Source organism: Lissotriton vulgaris, unplaced genomic scaffold (assembly GCF_964263255.1).
Source record: "Lissotriton vulgaris unplaced genomic scaffold, aLisVul1.2 SCAFFOLD_784, whole genome shotgun sequence".
Classification (NCBI taxonomy): domain Eukaryota; kingdom Metazoa; phylum Chordata; class Amphibia; order Caudata; family Salamandridae; genus Lissotriton; species Lissotriton vulgaris.
The window spans coordinates 632,043-649,051 of record NW_028244872.1 but is presented as its reverse complement, the minus strand read 5'-3'; the positions used below and the strand labels follow the sequence as shown (position 1 = coordinate 649,051).

At 48.4% G+C, this 17,009-nt stretch overlaps 1 protein-coding gene across 1 annotated transcript in view; it reads left to right on the top strand.

The window, feature by feature from the left end:
* The first annotated feature begins 4,045 nt into the window (after window positions 1-4,045).
* Window positions 4,046-17,009, top strand: part of LOC147666699 (uncharacterized) — an 87,643-nt gene continuing 74,679 nt past the window's right edge. The window contains exon 1 of the mRNA XM_086948955.1: window positions 4,046-4,139. Coding sequence (XP_086805081.1) covers window positions 4,076-4,139 — 64 coding nt within the window. The 5' untranslated portion in view covers window positions 4,046-4,075. The remainder of the gene's footprint in view (window positions 4,140-17,009) is intronic.

Here is a 17,009-nt window from a genome sequence, read left to right as displayed (position 1 = left end):
GCGAGTCCTTAATAGCGATTATTACCGAATCGCTATTAAGGACTCGCTAAATAGAATGTTGGTAGGAACTGCTAAAATATTAGCGATTCCTTAACATTCCTTAATAACAAATCGGTAACTCCGATTCGTTATTAAGGAATGCCTAGCCATTCATTCCGATGGGCTTGGAGGACCATAGGAATGAATGGGAAGAGATTCACTATTAACGATTCGGTATTAGGGGGAGGATATTCCAAAGGACACCCTGTTGCACCCCTGAAATGTGCACGTGTGCCACATTAAAAAAAGCAAAAAAGTGCTTTTTGTAAGGAAATCGCTAATTACCACCAAATTGAAGTTGGTGCTAAATAGCGATTCCTTAAGGCTGAGGTGCACCGTTTTTAGTGCTATGTACATTGCATTTAAAGAATCAGTATTTCCGATTCCTTAAATGCAAGAGCAAGTTAAGGAATCGCTATTTAGCGATTCCTTATTTTGCATGTAGGTTTAAAGTCCCCTACATCGCACATGGCTGAATACCGGTCGGTAATGCTGAAATTGAACTCATTTCGGTGTTGCCGACCGGTGTTTAGCCACCTACATCTGGCCCTATGTCTGTTTAAACTATCAAACGCACTGCACACTCCACTGCAGGCCATTCCACTCTGCGCTAGAACTATAACTTGCGCTTTCTTCACGCACTGCTTATACCCTTTCATATTATATAAATGATACCATCTAAAATTATATTATTTACAACAACGCTTATGACCGTGCAAATCGACTTATTTGTAAGAGCACTGTGCATGGTAGAGAGGTGAGTTATAGTTAATTTAGTTTGACTAAAGCATTTAATACACGGTGTATGGAAGTGCACGAGTTATATTCATTTTTAACGTTTTGCCAAAAATATAAATGAAAAAATATAAGTATAAATTAAGAATTTCATATTTTTGTGTAGGTTAAGTTTGTTTTGTATAAAAAGAATACATGAAATTATAGTGATGTAAAAGTGGTGCGTACATTATATGTTCACGGTATAACTATAACCGACTCACGGGGATATCCTTCTGCACTGACCAGGAGCTCTTGTAGAGCCGCTGTCGGCACTGTGCCGGGTCTATTTGAGAACATGACTTTGAGTAGGGACAGGGAGGGAAGAGGCAGTGGGGGTCTGTGGCAGGAGGCAGGTATTCAATTTATTATATAACTGGATCATATTGAATGGCAGTATGCAAGATTAGCAGGATGTGAAGCAGTTGTGTATAGGCAGGGCTAGTTAGAGTAACGCTGCATAAAGAGCATTACATATGCTCTAAACATGAACATTTTTGTGGTTGACGGGTTCCAGCTATGTTTCCTGGTGTGGCAATCCATCACATCCAACCCATGGGTCCTTTAAATTGTCCAGCATGGCTATGCCTTACCCTCTCTTCCTACTCCGCCAAATTTTCCCCCCACATCACAACCCCTGTCCATTCTGTTACAAGAGGTACACTTTTTACTTTCTAAAGGAGCCTCTAAGAAATTCCGGACTCGGAAATAGGCTGAATGGCTACTCTGCTAGTTCCTCATGCTGAGGCGGATGGGGGCCTTTCTGCCTATCTAGACCTTCATCTTCCAGATGCCTTTCTACAGAAGGCCAAATTCTGAATTTTCACGCTGGCCCAGATTCTGTGTGCTCTGGACCCAAGCGACTGGACGGTGTCTTTGGACCAGCAGTACACGTATTCTCATGTACCCATCCAGCAGTCTCACAAACATTACCTGTGGTTCACACCAGGATAGGAACAATTTTAGTTTGCCAACTCCCCTTCAGCCATAACGGTGCTTGCCAGGTGCTCACGAAAGTGTTGCTGCTTGTCGCTGCCCATCTTTGACCGGCTATTGGAGGTGGTCTCTCCACAGTCTGCCGTAGATGACCTCACATGACAGGGAGCCTTCTGACATTGTTAGGGTTCACGCTCAACAAGCCAAAGTCTACCTTCACAGGTACATTCCTCCATTGGAATGACCCTGGATATGGAACCGTTCAGGGCCTTCATTCCATTGTATTGAGTCCAGGACATTTAGAATATTATCCTAATGTCAGGAGGCCTGGATCTCATTAAGAACATCTCTGAGGCTTCTTATCCTCTTAGTCTCTTTCTTGTACACTATGCCAGGTGGAATATGCGAGCTCTGCAATGGAACTTGAAATTTCAAGCACCGAGGAAACCTATTGAATGGCAATCGAATTTCGGAGGAGACTGCACACAGTATGCAGTAGTGGCTGCTCAACGCCAATTTGACCAGAGGCAGACCCCTCTCCCTTCCATGTCCAGAGCTGACCGTGGTGGTGGATGCTTCTCTGCTGGGTTAGAGTGCTCATCTAACGGAAGAAGAAATCAGAGGACTCTGGTCTCAGGCAGAAGCCCGCCTCCAGATCAATGTGTTGGATATGTAGGCAAAGAAGGCTTTCCTGCTGTCCCTCAAACAGAGGCTAGTGAAGTTTGGATAATACCAACCACTGCTATGTGGAACTGCAACAACCGTGCTGGTTTTGTGTAAGAATGCTCTGCATCTCTGGAGTTGGCTGGAGAGGCAACATTTTCCTGATCATGAACCACCTGGCGGGATCCTCGAATGCCAGGGCAGACCAGCTTCACGTACAGTAGCTGGCGGATCAGGAATAGCGTCTATCTTCCAAGGTGGTGCAGGGAATCTTTTGACCAGGAGTAGAATCCTGCATAGATCGTTTCGTCTCCAATCAATGCGCAGTGTCAAATGTTTGTGCATTGGTGTTCCAGCCAAGAGACTCGCTAGGAGCTGCATTCCCACTGGGATGAAGCACAGAGCTCCTGCACGCTTTTCTGCCTCTCCAGCCCCAGGTTATGGAAAATATCAAGAATTTTGTGTGCCCAAGTCATCCTAGTGGCTTCAATTGGGCCAGGAGAGTCTGGTATTGCCCTTACCTTGTGAAACCGCCAGCATTTTTGTGAACATCGGAGGAACCTCTGCGCATGAGCATCTGTGCTCTGTTCAGCGTACAACTTGAGAAGGATGCTTTGTTGCATCAGCAGGACAGGGTCCCTCATCCAAACCTGCATAATCTATGTATTGTATTCATGCATGAAAATGTATCGGCAGCAGATTACTGCATTTGACGTGGTGTACATCATCCTTTACCACTAGACGCCCTTCCACAAAATCAATTCACGCCGGGCGTTGGTTCACACTTGTAGCCTGGTGGGATGTCCACAAAAGACTCTTTACAGCCACTTTGTGTAGTGTTTACTGACTTTCTGACATACAAGGGTCGGTGAACCGAATTGTGTTTTTCAGGAACATGAAACTTGTCCTTGGGTTCTTAAACCAGCTCTGCTACAGTCCTTTGAGCAACTGGCAGAGCAAAATGAGTTGCTCCTTTAAAATAAAATGTGAGTATAATAGTCTTCACACGGTGAACTGCAACATCCATAACACGTTCCACATGTGAATTACCACAGTTGGGATGAAACAACAGACCTGTGAAATATAAAAAATACTCAAGATCCACAACCTGCAGGTAGATCTGAAGGCAGGAGGTTAGACCCCCGAACACACCAAGAGGCTTTGACACGGGTGTGCTGGAGTGAGACCACAACGCAGGCTTTGGACACTCTATCAAACCAGATCCAATGAATGTCTTGGCTATTGCTAATGAGGGAGGAAAACCAAAGGGGATGGTGGATGGGGTGTTGAACATTGCAAGCACTCGCCCCCAGTCACAGATCTGGGTTTAATCCATCTTATTCTGCTCACCAAGCCACCCCAGCTCAGATATGGCCATAAGCAAATCAGTCTGACCCTGTGCCTCATGGGAACAGTCCAGCTCGAACTGCCAAGCCATGTCCTCCCTGGACCAGAAACAAGCATCCTGGGACCGGTTTTGGGTTCATAACTCTCATCAGCCAGGCTATCTTGAATCCAGTGGCAAAGTGGGCAAGGGACCCACGTCTGTGCATTGCTATTGAAGCGCGCATAGTGAGAGCTGGTTTGGGTTCATTTACTACAGACATTTGAAACACTTCTTCTTCTTCTTGCAGACCCTTCGTCATTGATCTTTTGCCCTCTGATGATTGAGATCCTCCTCGTGGAAGGCGTCTACGCTGCTGCCTTTGGGGTGAAGTGCATCCTCAGTAAGTTTTGTTTGTTTGAATGTACTCCAAGATGCGACTGGGACAGAGGGGCCTGTTTGTGAAAGTGAAAGGGAACTGGAAAGCTTATATTCAGAGTCTAGATCTCGGAGCGTGATCCACTAGTGGTGGACCTTTCCTCTTGAGTAAGTGTGGCATTGGGATGGGGAAAGGGGTCAAGGGGAGGAAAGGAGAGGGGTGAGAACCCAAAGACTTTGGGAACTCCCATGAAGTCTATACATAGGTAGACCATGGATAATCTGTTATAATGGGTTGGGATAAAGATTTAATGCAAAGAAGGAAAAACATTAATACACCAATTCTGAAAATATATCTATATATATTTGCATACTTAAATTGAAAAGATCAGTACAAAGACTGCTTAATGGAAAGACACCAGAGGAATATAGGAAGACAGAGAGGTCCATTATCTTGCTCGAGACATGGGTATCGCTCACAGGGATGCACATAAAATACAGTCATACTGGAATTCCCACGAAGTTTCCCATCCAGGAAATATTCATCAATGTTCCAGGGTGGGTAAGGGAAAGGGTCACACGCAATGTTTTATATACATAAACGCCATCACAAAAATATTATTCTATACAGGGAAACAAGAAAAGCATATTTGAGTTACACGGTTCTGGCTGCCATCGAACGGGTGGATTTTCAACAGCAGGATATGTGCCTGGTGCGCACCTAGGGCATGGGAAGGAAAGTGGCGCACAAGACTTAGAAGCAAGGTGTGCACAGTTAATAAAGGGATACAGAGGTGGGGGGACAAATAGTGAGAAGAAATTCCAAGCCGACACTTGTGCAACGAGATATCTGTCCACCAAAGATGATTAAACCAGAGACCAGTCAATGCCCAACAATATATCAATCATCAGCCGTATAAAGCGCACAGCTACTCAGTGAGCGCCCCAAAATCAAGTCCATGGAACGTTGAGACATCTTAAAGGTTGTAAACCACCATTTTCCATGGTTAAATGTGCTCTTCTCCATTGATATTAATTAACCGTAGATGCCCGGAGCGTTTTTTTGCTCGACCTAATTGCCTGCACGCGCAGTTAAAATCCAAAGCTGCAAGGTACCGCCTAGCCGACAAGAACACCCGGTTAAAAAGTACGGCTGGAAACCTGCCAAGAACAAAGACCTGAGAACCCGAAGTTTCATCTCCCAAGTTTACTTTAAAACTGTTGAAGATAAAAAAACAAAAGTCAAGGCATAAAGTATCTCCAGGCTCAAAACCAGGTTGCAGTGCCTCCAACACACTGAAAGTACCTGATGTTTGTGGTCGGTGGCAAAAAACATTGGTTCAAAGTACCTCATTCGACTTCACCAAGAGGTTTATAAAGTGCCTGGCAGTGGTAGCAGCACATCTGAGGAGGCAATGGGTTCATTTAAATCCTTATCTAGATAATTGGTTAGTGTGGAGGATTTTGTCTCAGCAATACCCAGACCGTATAAACAGGGTTTGTTAACCACCATCCATTTCAATAATGTGGAAAAAGGTAGGGCTATGACCTTTTTCAAGATTGCCCGGCGCTAACCGCCCTTGTACCATTCAAATTACCAAGCAATGAGGCAGGCGCCGGAGACCAGAAGGCAGGAAACAGAAGTTTTATTCCGACGGAGCAGAACACATCAGATCGGACAACAAGGTATCGTCTCGAGGTGCTCTAACAGCCTCTCGGAGGCCTGGCCTCTTATACACTGGTTTATGGCATGTGACCTTTCTTTATTACAATCAGAACATTGTGATGTAAGGAAAAAGACATCCCCGTAATCCTCGTGTCAATCCCACCCCCCATATACTTCCACAATAGAGGTCCTCAACCTGCTGATAAGAGGTGGGGGCTATCACACGGCTGTGTGTTCCGCCGATTCTCAGGATGTGTGCGCCTGATCATATCCCAGGGGGTGGGGAGGCCTTGATCAATAGAGGGTCCTTTGAAGAAGAGCGACTTCATACAATAAGGGGGCAGTAAATGATATCTCCCGGCTTAGGCGATGGCCTCGGACCTGTGTGGACAGCCGGACACGGGGGAAGGGGTCATCAAAGGAGTGGTATTCATGCCGCGTGGACAATCGAGCGTGAAGGGAAGGCTTGTCAACAGAGGGGTATTCATGGAAGGAGAGGGGGTGCTGGTCAGGCGCAGGCGTGACTCCCAAGGACAGGGTCATGCAGAAGGGTTGTGTTCATGAGAGGGAGGGAGGGGGAGCCAGGGTGCGCGGAGGATGCTTTCTGGGTCAGAGGAGCGCGCTGGCGATAGATCGTGGACAGGGAGGCCGTGATACCTAAAATGGCTGTCGTGTGTGTTGTACGTGGGTGACAAGCTGGCGCAGATGATGTTCAGCCCGTAAACCAAAATTCCACAGTCCTCCCTTTTAACATGTCTCGCCAACTTGTCAGTTTGGATTTATCCCCATAAGGCCACGTATTTCTACTTCGTAGAGGGGACTCATGTGCTCAGTTCGGAAGTCCAAAGTCTTTGGGCACATACAGTTAGAAACGAAGCTGCACAAGGAGGGTAGACATTGAATACCCAAGCAACACCCACATAATATCACAACAGGTATCAGTACGAAGGAAAACAACCTCCAACCCCAGTTTCTCACAGTGTCTCAAAACCAGCTCCCAAGTGACCATCCTTCTTGTTCTTGGTGAACCTCCGAGGAAAGTCTGTGGAGGTGTTCAATGGCTTTGTAGACTGAAGGCGAGTTGTCTGGCAGCAGCTGTATCCGATGATGCGGCATGCTCCTCCTCGATCAGCTAGGACCACGTCTAGGACAAGGCGGTTTTGAAGGGTCACAAGGCGGACCGCCTGAAGCTTCGCCGTGTTGTTAGCGAGGATGCCAGCCGTGATGTTGATCGTTGTTTCCACTGCCTGGGTCAGGTGCCGGATAGCGCGGCTGTTTGCCATTGGGCCCCACAGAGGAACAAGTCCCTTTGCTGCATCTAGGAACTGTGCTCCAGTGGAGTCGGCTTGTCCAATGTCATCTGCACGCCTCTGCCGGTGATGGTTGGCAGGGGCTACATATGTGGGTGGAAGAACGAAGGCAATGTAACAGGTACCCTTCCAACTTTTCGGGAGCCAGGTGTAAGCTTTGGTGCCACACACAAAGTACATATTTGGAGAGGCAACAAAAGAAGGGGGGTCAACTGAGTCCAATGTTCTGGTGATTCGGCAGGAACTGTGACCCACCAGCTGCGTTCCCTGGCCTTCAAGGCACACGAGACCTGTGACATTGATGACAGACAGAGCCACAGTCAGAGTGGCGGTGGTTTGTTTTTGCAGATGAGAGAAGGTGGATCTAGCTGGATTGTGGAGTACCTGTACTTCAACACGTTCTTTGGCTGGAATGTCTTTAAGGAAGGTGGCGCCTGTGAGCGCAGGACACAGGGGAGCAGAGGTCTTTCCGGTTTTGTTCAGCCAGAACCCAGAGTAGAAGTGCGACACTGTCTGGCTGGAAGTGGCGTTGTCCTTGTGGCTCTCTTGCATGAGGATCAACCAGGCGAGGCAGGAGCCGTGGACTGAGAAAGGAGAAGGGATGAAGGGGATGGAGTGTCCAGTGGCATGCGGGAGCAATCCGCAAATCCAGCAGTTCGTAGCATTTGCAGCAAGGTTGTGTTGATGCAACAGTTGCACGAAGGAATTGTTCCAGAATTCCCTGCGCCTTTCTCGCAGCTGAGGCAACAGAGAGATTAGGTGATGCTCTTTCAGGGGTGTTGGTTGTGCAGTAGGTAGCAATGCCTCATGAGCCGGTGTGCTTTCCTCCAGAATCCAGAAGGAGGTCATGAGGAGGAGGCAGAAGAGGAAGACAATAAAGAGGGCGATTGTCTTTGATTTGTGCAAATTGTCAGTCTTTGGGTTTCTATAGTGGGTATTTCCTGTTGCTTCCATCATCTTCTTATCTGGCGCTTCCATCGTCTTCTTATCTGGCGCTTCCATCACCTTCAAGGGGCTCGGTGGCGGGCAGAACCACAGACCTCGTTTTAACTTCTCTCCCGGCAACCCTTAGTTGTGCTTAGGTCACCGTTCTGAGATTCAACTTAGCCCGTGGCCTACTTAGCCGAAGCTCCCTCCTTTCGACGCAGGAAATACCCTTCTCTGGATGGCACAGTGGGATCAGAGAATTTTGCAAGTTCGAGTGCCTCAGTATCGGGATAACAGTTCAATGTCGGTCGGTCTTTATTCAGGAGCTCTTCTTGGGTGTTGACGTTTTCTGTCGTGGCCAGGTTTGCAGAGACCTTCCGGCAGTGATGCGCGTGCAGCCAGTGCCTCTTCCCCTCCACTCGAAGCGCCGTCCGTGTGGTAATCAGCACTTGCCAGGGGCCCGTCCACCGGGGTTCCAGACTCTTGGTCCGTTGGAAATTTCGTATTAGCACGAAATCTCCCGGTTGGATGTCGTGGCCGGGGCCCCTGGAAGCATCGGGGATGGCCTGCTGCACCTGTTGATGAATGACAGACAACGTTTTAGTTAACTTGCACAAATAATCAGACAGTAGGACGTCCGGGATGTCATGAATGGAGGTTGGCTTGGGAGCGGTCCAGAGGTTCATCGGTCGCCCGAATACAACCTCGTAGGGGGTCAAATGGTGTTTGGTGGGAGTGGAGCGCATCGATAGCAAAGCCAGTGGGAGGGCATCTGGCCATTTAAGTCCAGTGGTGGCCACTATTTTTGACAATTTCAACTTCAGTGTGGCATTATGGCGTTCCACCAGGCCGGCGGATTGGGGGTGGAAGACTGCGTGAAATCTCTGCCTCACCCCCAATCCTTTTAGGATTAGTTGGATAACCTCAGCTATGAAGTGGGGGCCATTGTCGCTCCACAAAATTCGACAAAGGCCATAGCGAGGGAAGAATTCTTTCAGTAGTACTTTGGCAGTAGTCATGGCAGTGTTGTCACGGGTTGGATAGGCCTCTACCCATTTGCTGAAGGCACATACGATGACTAGTACATACTTCAAGCTTTGGCATCTCTCCAGTTGGATGTAGTCCATCTGAAGGACCTCGAAGGGGTGATTGGGGGTCCCAAACCCTCCCCGGGGCACCACAGTTCCTTTCCCGGGGTTGTGTTGCAGACAGATGAGGCACTGTTGGACTAGGCGTCTGGCTGAGTCGGGGATTTTGTCGTTGTGCCAGACTTTGGAAATGAGTTCGATCATGGGTGCAGATCCTATGTGTGCGGGGGAATGAGCCATTGTCAGTATGGGGATCAGGTATGAGTTAGGCAGTAACCATTTGTTTGCATCTTTTGTTCGCCAGCAGCCCTCATCATCCTTCAAACCCACCCCTGCCCACTTAGTCAGTTCGTGAGGGGTGCTGGCCGACTGGATGTCTCTGATCATTTCCCTTGTGTCAGTCCATTTCTCTGCTTGTGACCTGGTCACATAGATGCGTGTCACCGTCCTATTCTCAGCTGTGGTTCGTGCAGTGATGTCGGCCAGTGCATTCCCTTGTCCGACTAAGTCTGTCACCCTTTTGTGTGCCTGACATTTGATCACCGCTAACCGTTTGGGGAGGAGAACTGCTTCAATCAGGGCGGAGACTAGATCTCCGTGGAGGATAGGGGTGCCGTGGGACGTCAGGAATCCCCTCTCCCTCCACAGGAGTCCAAAATGGTGAACCACCCCGAAGGCATACTGGCTGTCTGTATATACGTTCGCGGTGGTCCCTGTGGCTATGATGCATGCTCGTGTGAGGGCTATCAGCTCTGCTGCCTGGGCAGATCGTTGTGTGATGCAGGCTGTCTCAACTACTGTTCGGGCTGTCGTTACTGCATAGGCAGCTGAAGTGGTGCCATCTGGGAGTTTGATGCATGAGCCATCTACCCATAGCTCTCCATCGGGGTCAGTGAAAGCAGTGTCTCGGAGGTCAACTCTACTCCTAGTTTGTTCGTCCGTGAGGGTCACACAGTCGTGTATGGGAGGAACGTCGGGGTCATTTTCAGGCAGGGGCAACAATGTGGCGGGATTCAAGGTTGTGCATCTCTTTAGTGTGATGTGGGGTGCAAGTAACGTCAGTTCGTACCCTGTAAGTCGTGCGCTAGTCAAATGTTGAGTCTTGGTTTGGTTCAGAAGGGTGTCGACAGCATGAGGTACTAACACGGTGAGGGAGTTTGAAAGTACTATTCCTTCGCTCTGGCGGATAGAGACAGCAGCGGCAGCTACTGCTCGAAGGCAGGCAGGCAAAGCTCTGGCTACAGGATCAAGAGTGGCGGAGAAGTAGGCACAAGGGCGCTGCTTAGGACCAATTGATTGAGTTAGGACAGACAATGCACACCCCTCCCTTTCGTGGGTGAAGAGGGAGAAGGGTTTGGAGTAATCCGGGGTTCCTAGGACGGGTGCTGAACAGAGTGCATTTCGTAGTTCACAAAAGGATGCTTGACACTCAGGGGTCCAAGGGAGCGGGGAGGGGACATCTTTGGCCAACAGGGCAAGTAGGGGCTTTACAATGAGGCTGAAATTAGGTAACCACTGTCTGCAAAAAGAGGTTAGGCCAACCAAAGAGCGGACTTGCTTTTGCGTTTTTGGGATGGGGGTGTCTAGGATGGTTTGGATTCGGTCGGGTGTAAGTTTCCTCCCTTCTTTGGACAGGAGATGGCCTAGGTATGTCACTTGTGGCTGACAGAACTGTAATTTCCTTTTGGAAACTTTATGGCCATTCTCTGCAAGAAAGTGTAGGAGTTGGACAGAGGCTGTGGTTGCGAGGGGGGTGGTGTCTGCCGCCAAAAGGATATCATCGACGTATTGAATCAACACCACTCCATCTGGTAGCTGGAAGGCATCCAGCTGTAAATGCTGGGGCTTTCAGTGTACCCCTGGGGAGCTCTACAAAATCGGTACGAGCGGGATTTTAAAGTGAAGCCGAAGAGATAACGGCTATCTGGATGGATGGGGATAGAGAAAAACGCATTCTTAAGGTCGATAACAGTGAAGGTGGTGGCAGTGGACGGGATGAGGGTCAGAATGGTGGTGATATCGGAGACTACAGGGTATTGGGGTACAACCACTTTGTTAATTTCTCGCAGGCCGATGATGAAGCGGTATGCTTTCTCATCTCCTTCGCCTTGCTTCTTAACAATAGGTAGGATTGGGCTGTTGCAGACGTTGCTAACCACCTCTTCAACCACTCCTGCATCTACCAGAGACTGAATGATCGCTACCAGTGCTTTCTCGCCTTCAGGAGATATCCGATATTGTGGGAGTTTCGGGAGCATAGCGTCCTGTCTTACAGTTATATGAATGGGGTCAATCATCATTCGTCCCACATCAGAGTCATTTTTGGCCCATAGGTACGGAGGCAGAGTATCAAGTAAGGACAGGTCAGCGTCAGTTATGGGGCACATGTGTCGTGAGAGGCAGGATTTGGGCATGCCTGGGTTGTCGTACAGGATGACTCGGATTCCATCTGGGGAACACCTAATGGTAGCTCGAAAATGTTTCAGTAAGTCAATGCCCATAATGGCGTCAGGGGAGTTGGAGGAGAGCAGAAATGTCGCGTCAGTGGTGTTGTTTTCTAGGTCAAAGGTGATAGGTACGGACAGGGGGTTAGTGGAGGGCGTTCCATCGAAACCTATCGATGTAATGCGTGAGCCAGACAAGGGTGCCCTTGGAATCAGTCGTTTCAATAACACACTACGTGTCGCCCCAGTGTCTACCAAAAATGGAGACTCTGTACCCAGGACCTTAGCAGTGACGTAAGGACCTTGCTGGTCAACACAGAGCTCGACTGGATCCCTCCCTTGCCCCTGGCAGTCCTATGCAAAATCGGGGGCATTCTCACCATCGGATAGCTGATATTGGTTCTGTCGGGGGCGGTCAAATGTGTTTAATCTCCCTGATCTGTCATTGTTGGTGTCGTTTGTGTGCTCTCGTCCTTGTCCTCTATTGCTCGGACCACCTGCCACATCCCTGTTGTCCCTATTTCTATTCATCTCTAGCAGAACCGGACACTGGGATTTCCAATGGCCAAATCCTTTGCAGAAGGCGCATTGGTCATTGCTAATGTCTCTACGTCCAGTGTGGGGTGTTGGGGTGTGATCTTTAGGAGGTAGATTTCTGGTGGTGATCGATTGGTAGTTCCCCCTTTGGTGTTCCCGTCCTACCGCTATACCTTGTATCTGGGCTATCATTACCCTTTCTTTTAAATCTTTCTTCTTTTTCTCGGACGCCCTATCATTCTCATTCTTTTGGTGCTCGTAATACTGAGCCATCTGGAGGATAGCTGCGGGTTTGGAGGCCCCCCAACTACTCTCACTCGTCTGCAGTTTTTGGGAGACCTCTTGTGATAGGCCCTTTACATAATTTTGTACGAACAGGTGCTGTCCGGTTGCGGTGGTCATGTCTTGGCCACTGTAGTCGGAGAACACTGTCTCGAATCGGGAGAAGTATTCTGACACATCTTCCTGGGGTTTCTGTCGACAGGCCGTGACTATCGACCAGTCTACCTTTCTTTCTGGGATCAGTGTCTGTAACTTCTGAACTAGTTTGTCTGGGAGTTCTAGTATGTCCTTTACTGGTTTCCTTCCAGGCTCTCGCTGTCTATCTAGTTTACTGAGTTGGTCCCAGTTATGTCCAAACAGATCCGTGTGGTCAGCCTTCCGGATTTGCTTCCACACATCAGCTGGCAGGCATAACCCGAAGAACAAGTCAATGTCCGCTAAAGTCATTATCGTCGAACCCAAGGCTGTGCCTAATTCGGTATAGAATGCTGTCGTGTTCTTTCTCAAATCGGGCAGAGTTTGTTTAAAGGTTAGGATATCTTGTCGGTCCCATGGTTGGTAAACCCAATTGTACACAACTCTCCCTTTTGCATCTGCATGATTAATATCATCGCTTGTTCCCTGGCCACGTGGCGGGATCCAGTAAGGGGCCGCCTCTCTGATGGGCATCATAGTATTGGCTACTTCTACTGAGGTCGTTTCAGGGACTGTAACCTTGGCTTCTGGTTTTTGTTCCGTGAGGTGGCGGAGGACCTCAAGCATCTGCATGAAGAGCTCCGTCGCCTCACATTCAGTTCCATCTCCAACATCAATCTTCCTATACAGCGTTGTTAGTTTAGCGGGGCCCTTACTTTGATACCTATCTTCATATGCGTTCAGGGTGTGGTAGCTGAATCGCAAAACGAAATGCCGTCTGTGGCTGTCGGCATGTGAATTATATACGCTCATTGTGTATTCTTCGCTCTCCCTTCGTTCTACTAAAGTCTTTGCTATTTTGTCGATCCCATCCCGCTCATCTTTGCTCAACCTATTTGGTCTCGCTGGTGGTTGTTTGCTAGCCTCGGGGTCGTCTGACGATGTTGTTAATGCGGCTGGTGCGGAGGCCGTGAGGGCTGGTGCACTAGCACTAAGGTCACTTTCGCTTGCACTCGGGGCTTGCAAGCTTTGTTGGCAGGGGGCATATGGAGGGGGCATGTAGATGATTGGGGGACCTAGCAGTAACTCATCGCTCGTCCGTTGTTTGGATGGCAATTCAGGGTAGAGTGCAGAGGGGGTCCTAACAGGACATTGACCTGCTGACCCTGATTCTTGGTTTTGTGCAGCTTCTTTTCTTTCTTTTATTTCTTCCTCTAGTTGCTTAGCGGCTAGGTGGGCTGCCGTTCGTAATTCTTTCCCTATTTTTGCTTCTTCTATTTTCTTTCGTTGTTCCGTTTCTTTGCGCCACATGCCTATACTATCGAGCATAGTGGGCGTGGTCTTATTTTTCTGGAGCGCTATTTCCAATGTTTTTATTTTGTTTTCATCAAAGGAACCTATCAGTGGCCACTGACTTTCAGGGTTCTTCTTTGTATATTTATGCCATAGCTTAGTATAAGCTATAGCGACTAGTCCATGCTTAGTGAACATGTCCTTATTAGGGGTGCCTTCCAGTGGAGCCGGATGGTTCATCTCTAATAAGCGGTCCGGGCTGAACAGGCTACCAACCAGTGGGGAGAAGATAGGCATGACGGGTTACAACGGGGACAAAGGTCTGCACTACCTATCTTATCACGGCGGGCAAAGACTAGACAGAATATTTCTATTCTCCGTTGTTTGCCGGCGGTGAATACCTCAAAAGAACCAATACCGAACAATCAATGTTCGGTCAATCAAACAATCAGTGGGGAGAATAAGTGGGTGCGAAAAGGTTTGCGTTACCCACTCTTTCTCTACCTGCAAAGAGAGACCTTGTTCTTCCCTGTTTGCAGACAAAGAATCTCCAGACAATAATCCACAAACGACAGTTCGGGAAAACAGTGGGGGAGGAAGATAGGCACGACGGATTACAATGGGGACAAAAGTCTGCGTTACCTATCCTTCACTGCTTGCAAAGAGAGAGCCTGTTGTTTTCTCCGTTTGCAGACGGTGAATCTCCAGAGGTATCAACAAAGCGTAATACTAGTATTATCCAAACCAAACAATCATTTCTCAGTTTGTCGTGTCTACACGACCTTACCCGGACCGCATGGACGGTTTCCTGTCTTCCGAATCCAGCGCCCGATTGTCCTCTATTCTTCGTGATGTTCGTGGCACTCCTGATGGTTCCCAGTCAGGACCGTAGATCACTCGAGAGAGGTCTGTTCGGAACTAGTGAAGGTCGGATGATCGGCTGTCAGACGAGGGTCTATCGGACACGAGCTCTCCCGATCGTTGCAGTCGTTCACTCTGTCGTCGGGACCTCTCCCACTGGATCCACGTGTCGCTGATGGGCCCCACGTGGGGCGCCAATTGTGGAAAAAGGTAGGGCTATGACCTTTTTCAAGATTGCCCGGCGCTAACCGCCCTTGTACCATTACCAAGCAATGAGGCAGGCGCCGGAGACCAGAAGGCAGGAAACAGAAGTTTTATTCCGACGGAGCAGAACACATCAGATCGGACAACAAGGTATCGTCTCGAGGTGCTCTAACAGCCTCTCGGAGGCCTGGCCTCTTATACACTGGTTTATGGCATGTGACCTTTCTTTATTACAATCAGAACATTGTGAAGTAAGGAAAAAGACATCCCCGTAATCCTCGTGTCAATCCCACCCCCCATATACTTCCACAATAGAGGTCCTCAACCTGCTGATAAGAGGTGGGGGCTATCACACGGCTGTTTCTCAGGATGTGTGCGCCTGATCATATCCCAGGGGGTGGGGAGGCCTTGATCAATAGAGGGTCCTTTGAAGAAGAGCGACTTCATACAATAAGGGGGCAGTAAATGATATCTCCCGGCTTAGGCGATGGCCTCGGACCTGTGTGGACAGCCGGACACGGGGGAAGGGGTCATCAAAGGAGTGGTATTCATGCCGCGTGGACAATCGAGCGCGGAGGGAAGGCTTGTCAACAGAGGGGTATTCATGGAAGGAGAGGGGGTGCTGGTCAGGCGCAGGCGTGACTCCCAAGGACAGGGTCATGCAGAAGGGTTGTGTTCATGAGAGGGAGGGAGGGGGAGCCAGGGTGCGCGGAGAATGCTTTCTGGGTCAGAGGAGCGCGCTGGCGATAGATCGTGGACAGGGAGGCCGTGATACCTAAAATGGCTGTCGTGTGTGTTGTACGTGGGTGACAAGCTGACGCAGATGATGTTCAGCCCATAAACCAAAATTCCACAATAAATCATTGAAAAACATTTCTGGTCCCAGGAAGACATTAGCCGCACTAACGCTTCAAAGGATTCAGGCTTTTCAGAAAAATATTCTGCTTTACAAGATGTCTCAGTCTCAGACAAGGAACACAATGACAAGATTGTGCATACTCGTGTTGTCTTTTCATTTTGTTCTACATGTGTGTTTGAACATGAGACCAGTTCAATAACTGGTTAATCATACCTGGTCACAGTCATACTGGACTGGAAGAATCTAGTGCTTGTGCATGTGGAACACATAAAGTTTGAGAATGTAAATCTTTACAAATCAAGTCCAAATGGTGGCCCTTGTGATGGGTGCATTCCACATTGGGTATGGTGGGGGCATATTGTAAACTTATTAGAAGGGTGCAACCGACCTAGAGAGAAGCATTGCATTACAACAGTTTGACAGAGCTGAACAACTTGCATCCAGCTCGGTGGATGAACTGTGGTGGAAGAGCTCACTGAAATCTCCAGTCACACTCAAATTTTCAGAGGTCATTTGGATTTGTAATGTATTGGGTAACCTATACCTAACAGCATATTAACTTCCAGGATAACACAATGTTGTGGCAGAACCTAAGCAGAAATATCTGGGAGCCATGCAAATAAACTGCTGGAGACATTTCCACACAGTGGGGGACAATTTCCCTAGATTTAGCCACAACAAGCGAAAAAGCGAAATACCTATTTTTAGTGGACACCTATCCGCATTGGCATTAAAAGAGAGATTAATTGTCCGTGTGTTGACGGGGAGCTTTGCATACCCTTTTCCGCCCGTCCCATTCCAGGTTCTAGTGGCAACAAATTCATGAGATCTCTGATGCCACGCTTGTTGCGGTTGCACCAGCGCGAAGGCCATGGAATCCCCTCTGATGGAATTGACTGTAGCACAATATTAGACACAAACAGATTCCCTAGTTGTTAACCATGCATGGAGGGCACCCCAGAGCAGGAATGTGGCTCCTCAGGTCCTGTCATTTGGTCAGTTGAACTTGCCTCAGAAGTAAATATGGGCATGTTACGGAAAGCTTGAGATACACTGCGCGACAATGCGATGTGGCAAAATGGAATGACGTCAGAAATATCTACTGGGTTTAAGTTAGTTCACAATACCTACTCTATCTTGTAGGCTGCAAATTGAGCTGTATATCAGTATGGGTACAGAGTTTTTTTTATTTAATTTTTCATTCTTTTCATACGTCGGAGATAAAAAGCATATGAAGGAATTCAAATGTAAAGAGCAAAATCATCATGCAGGAAAATGGAAGAGTGAGA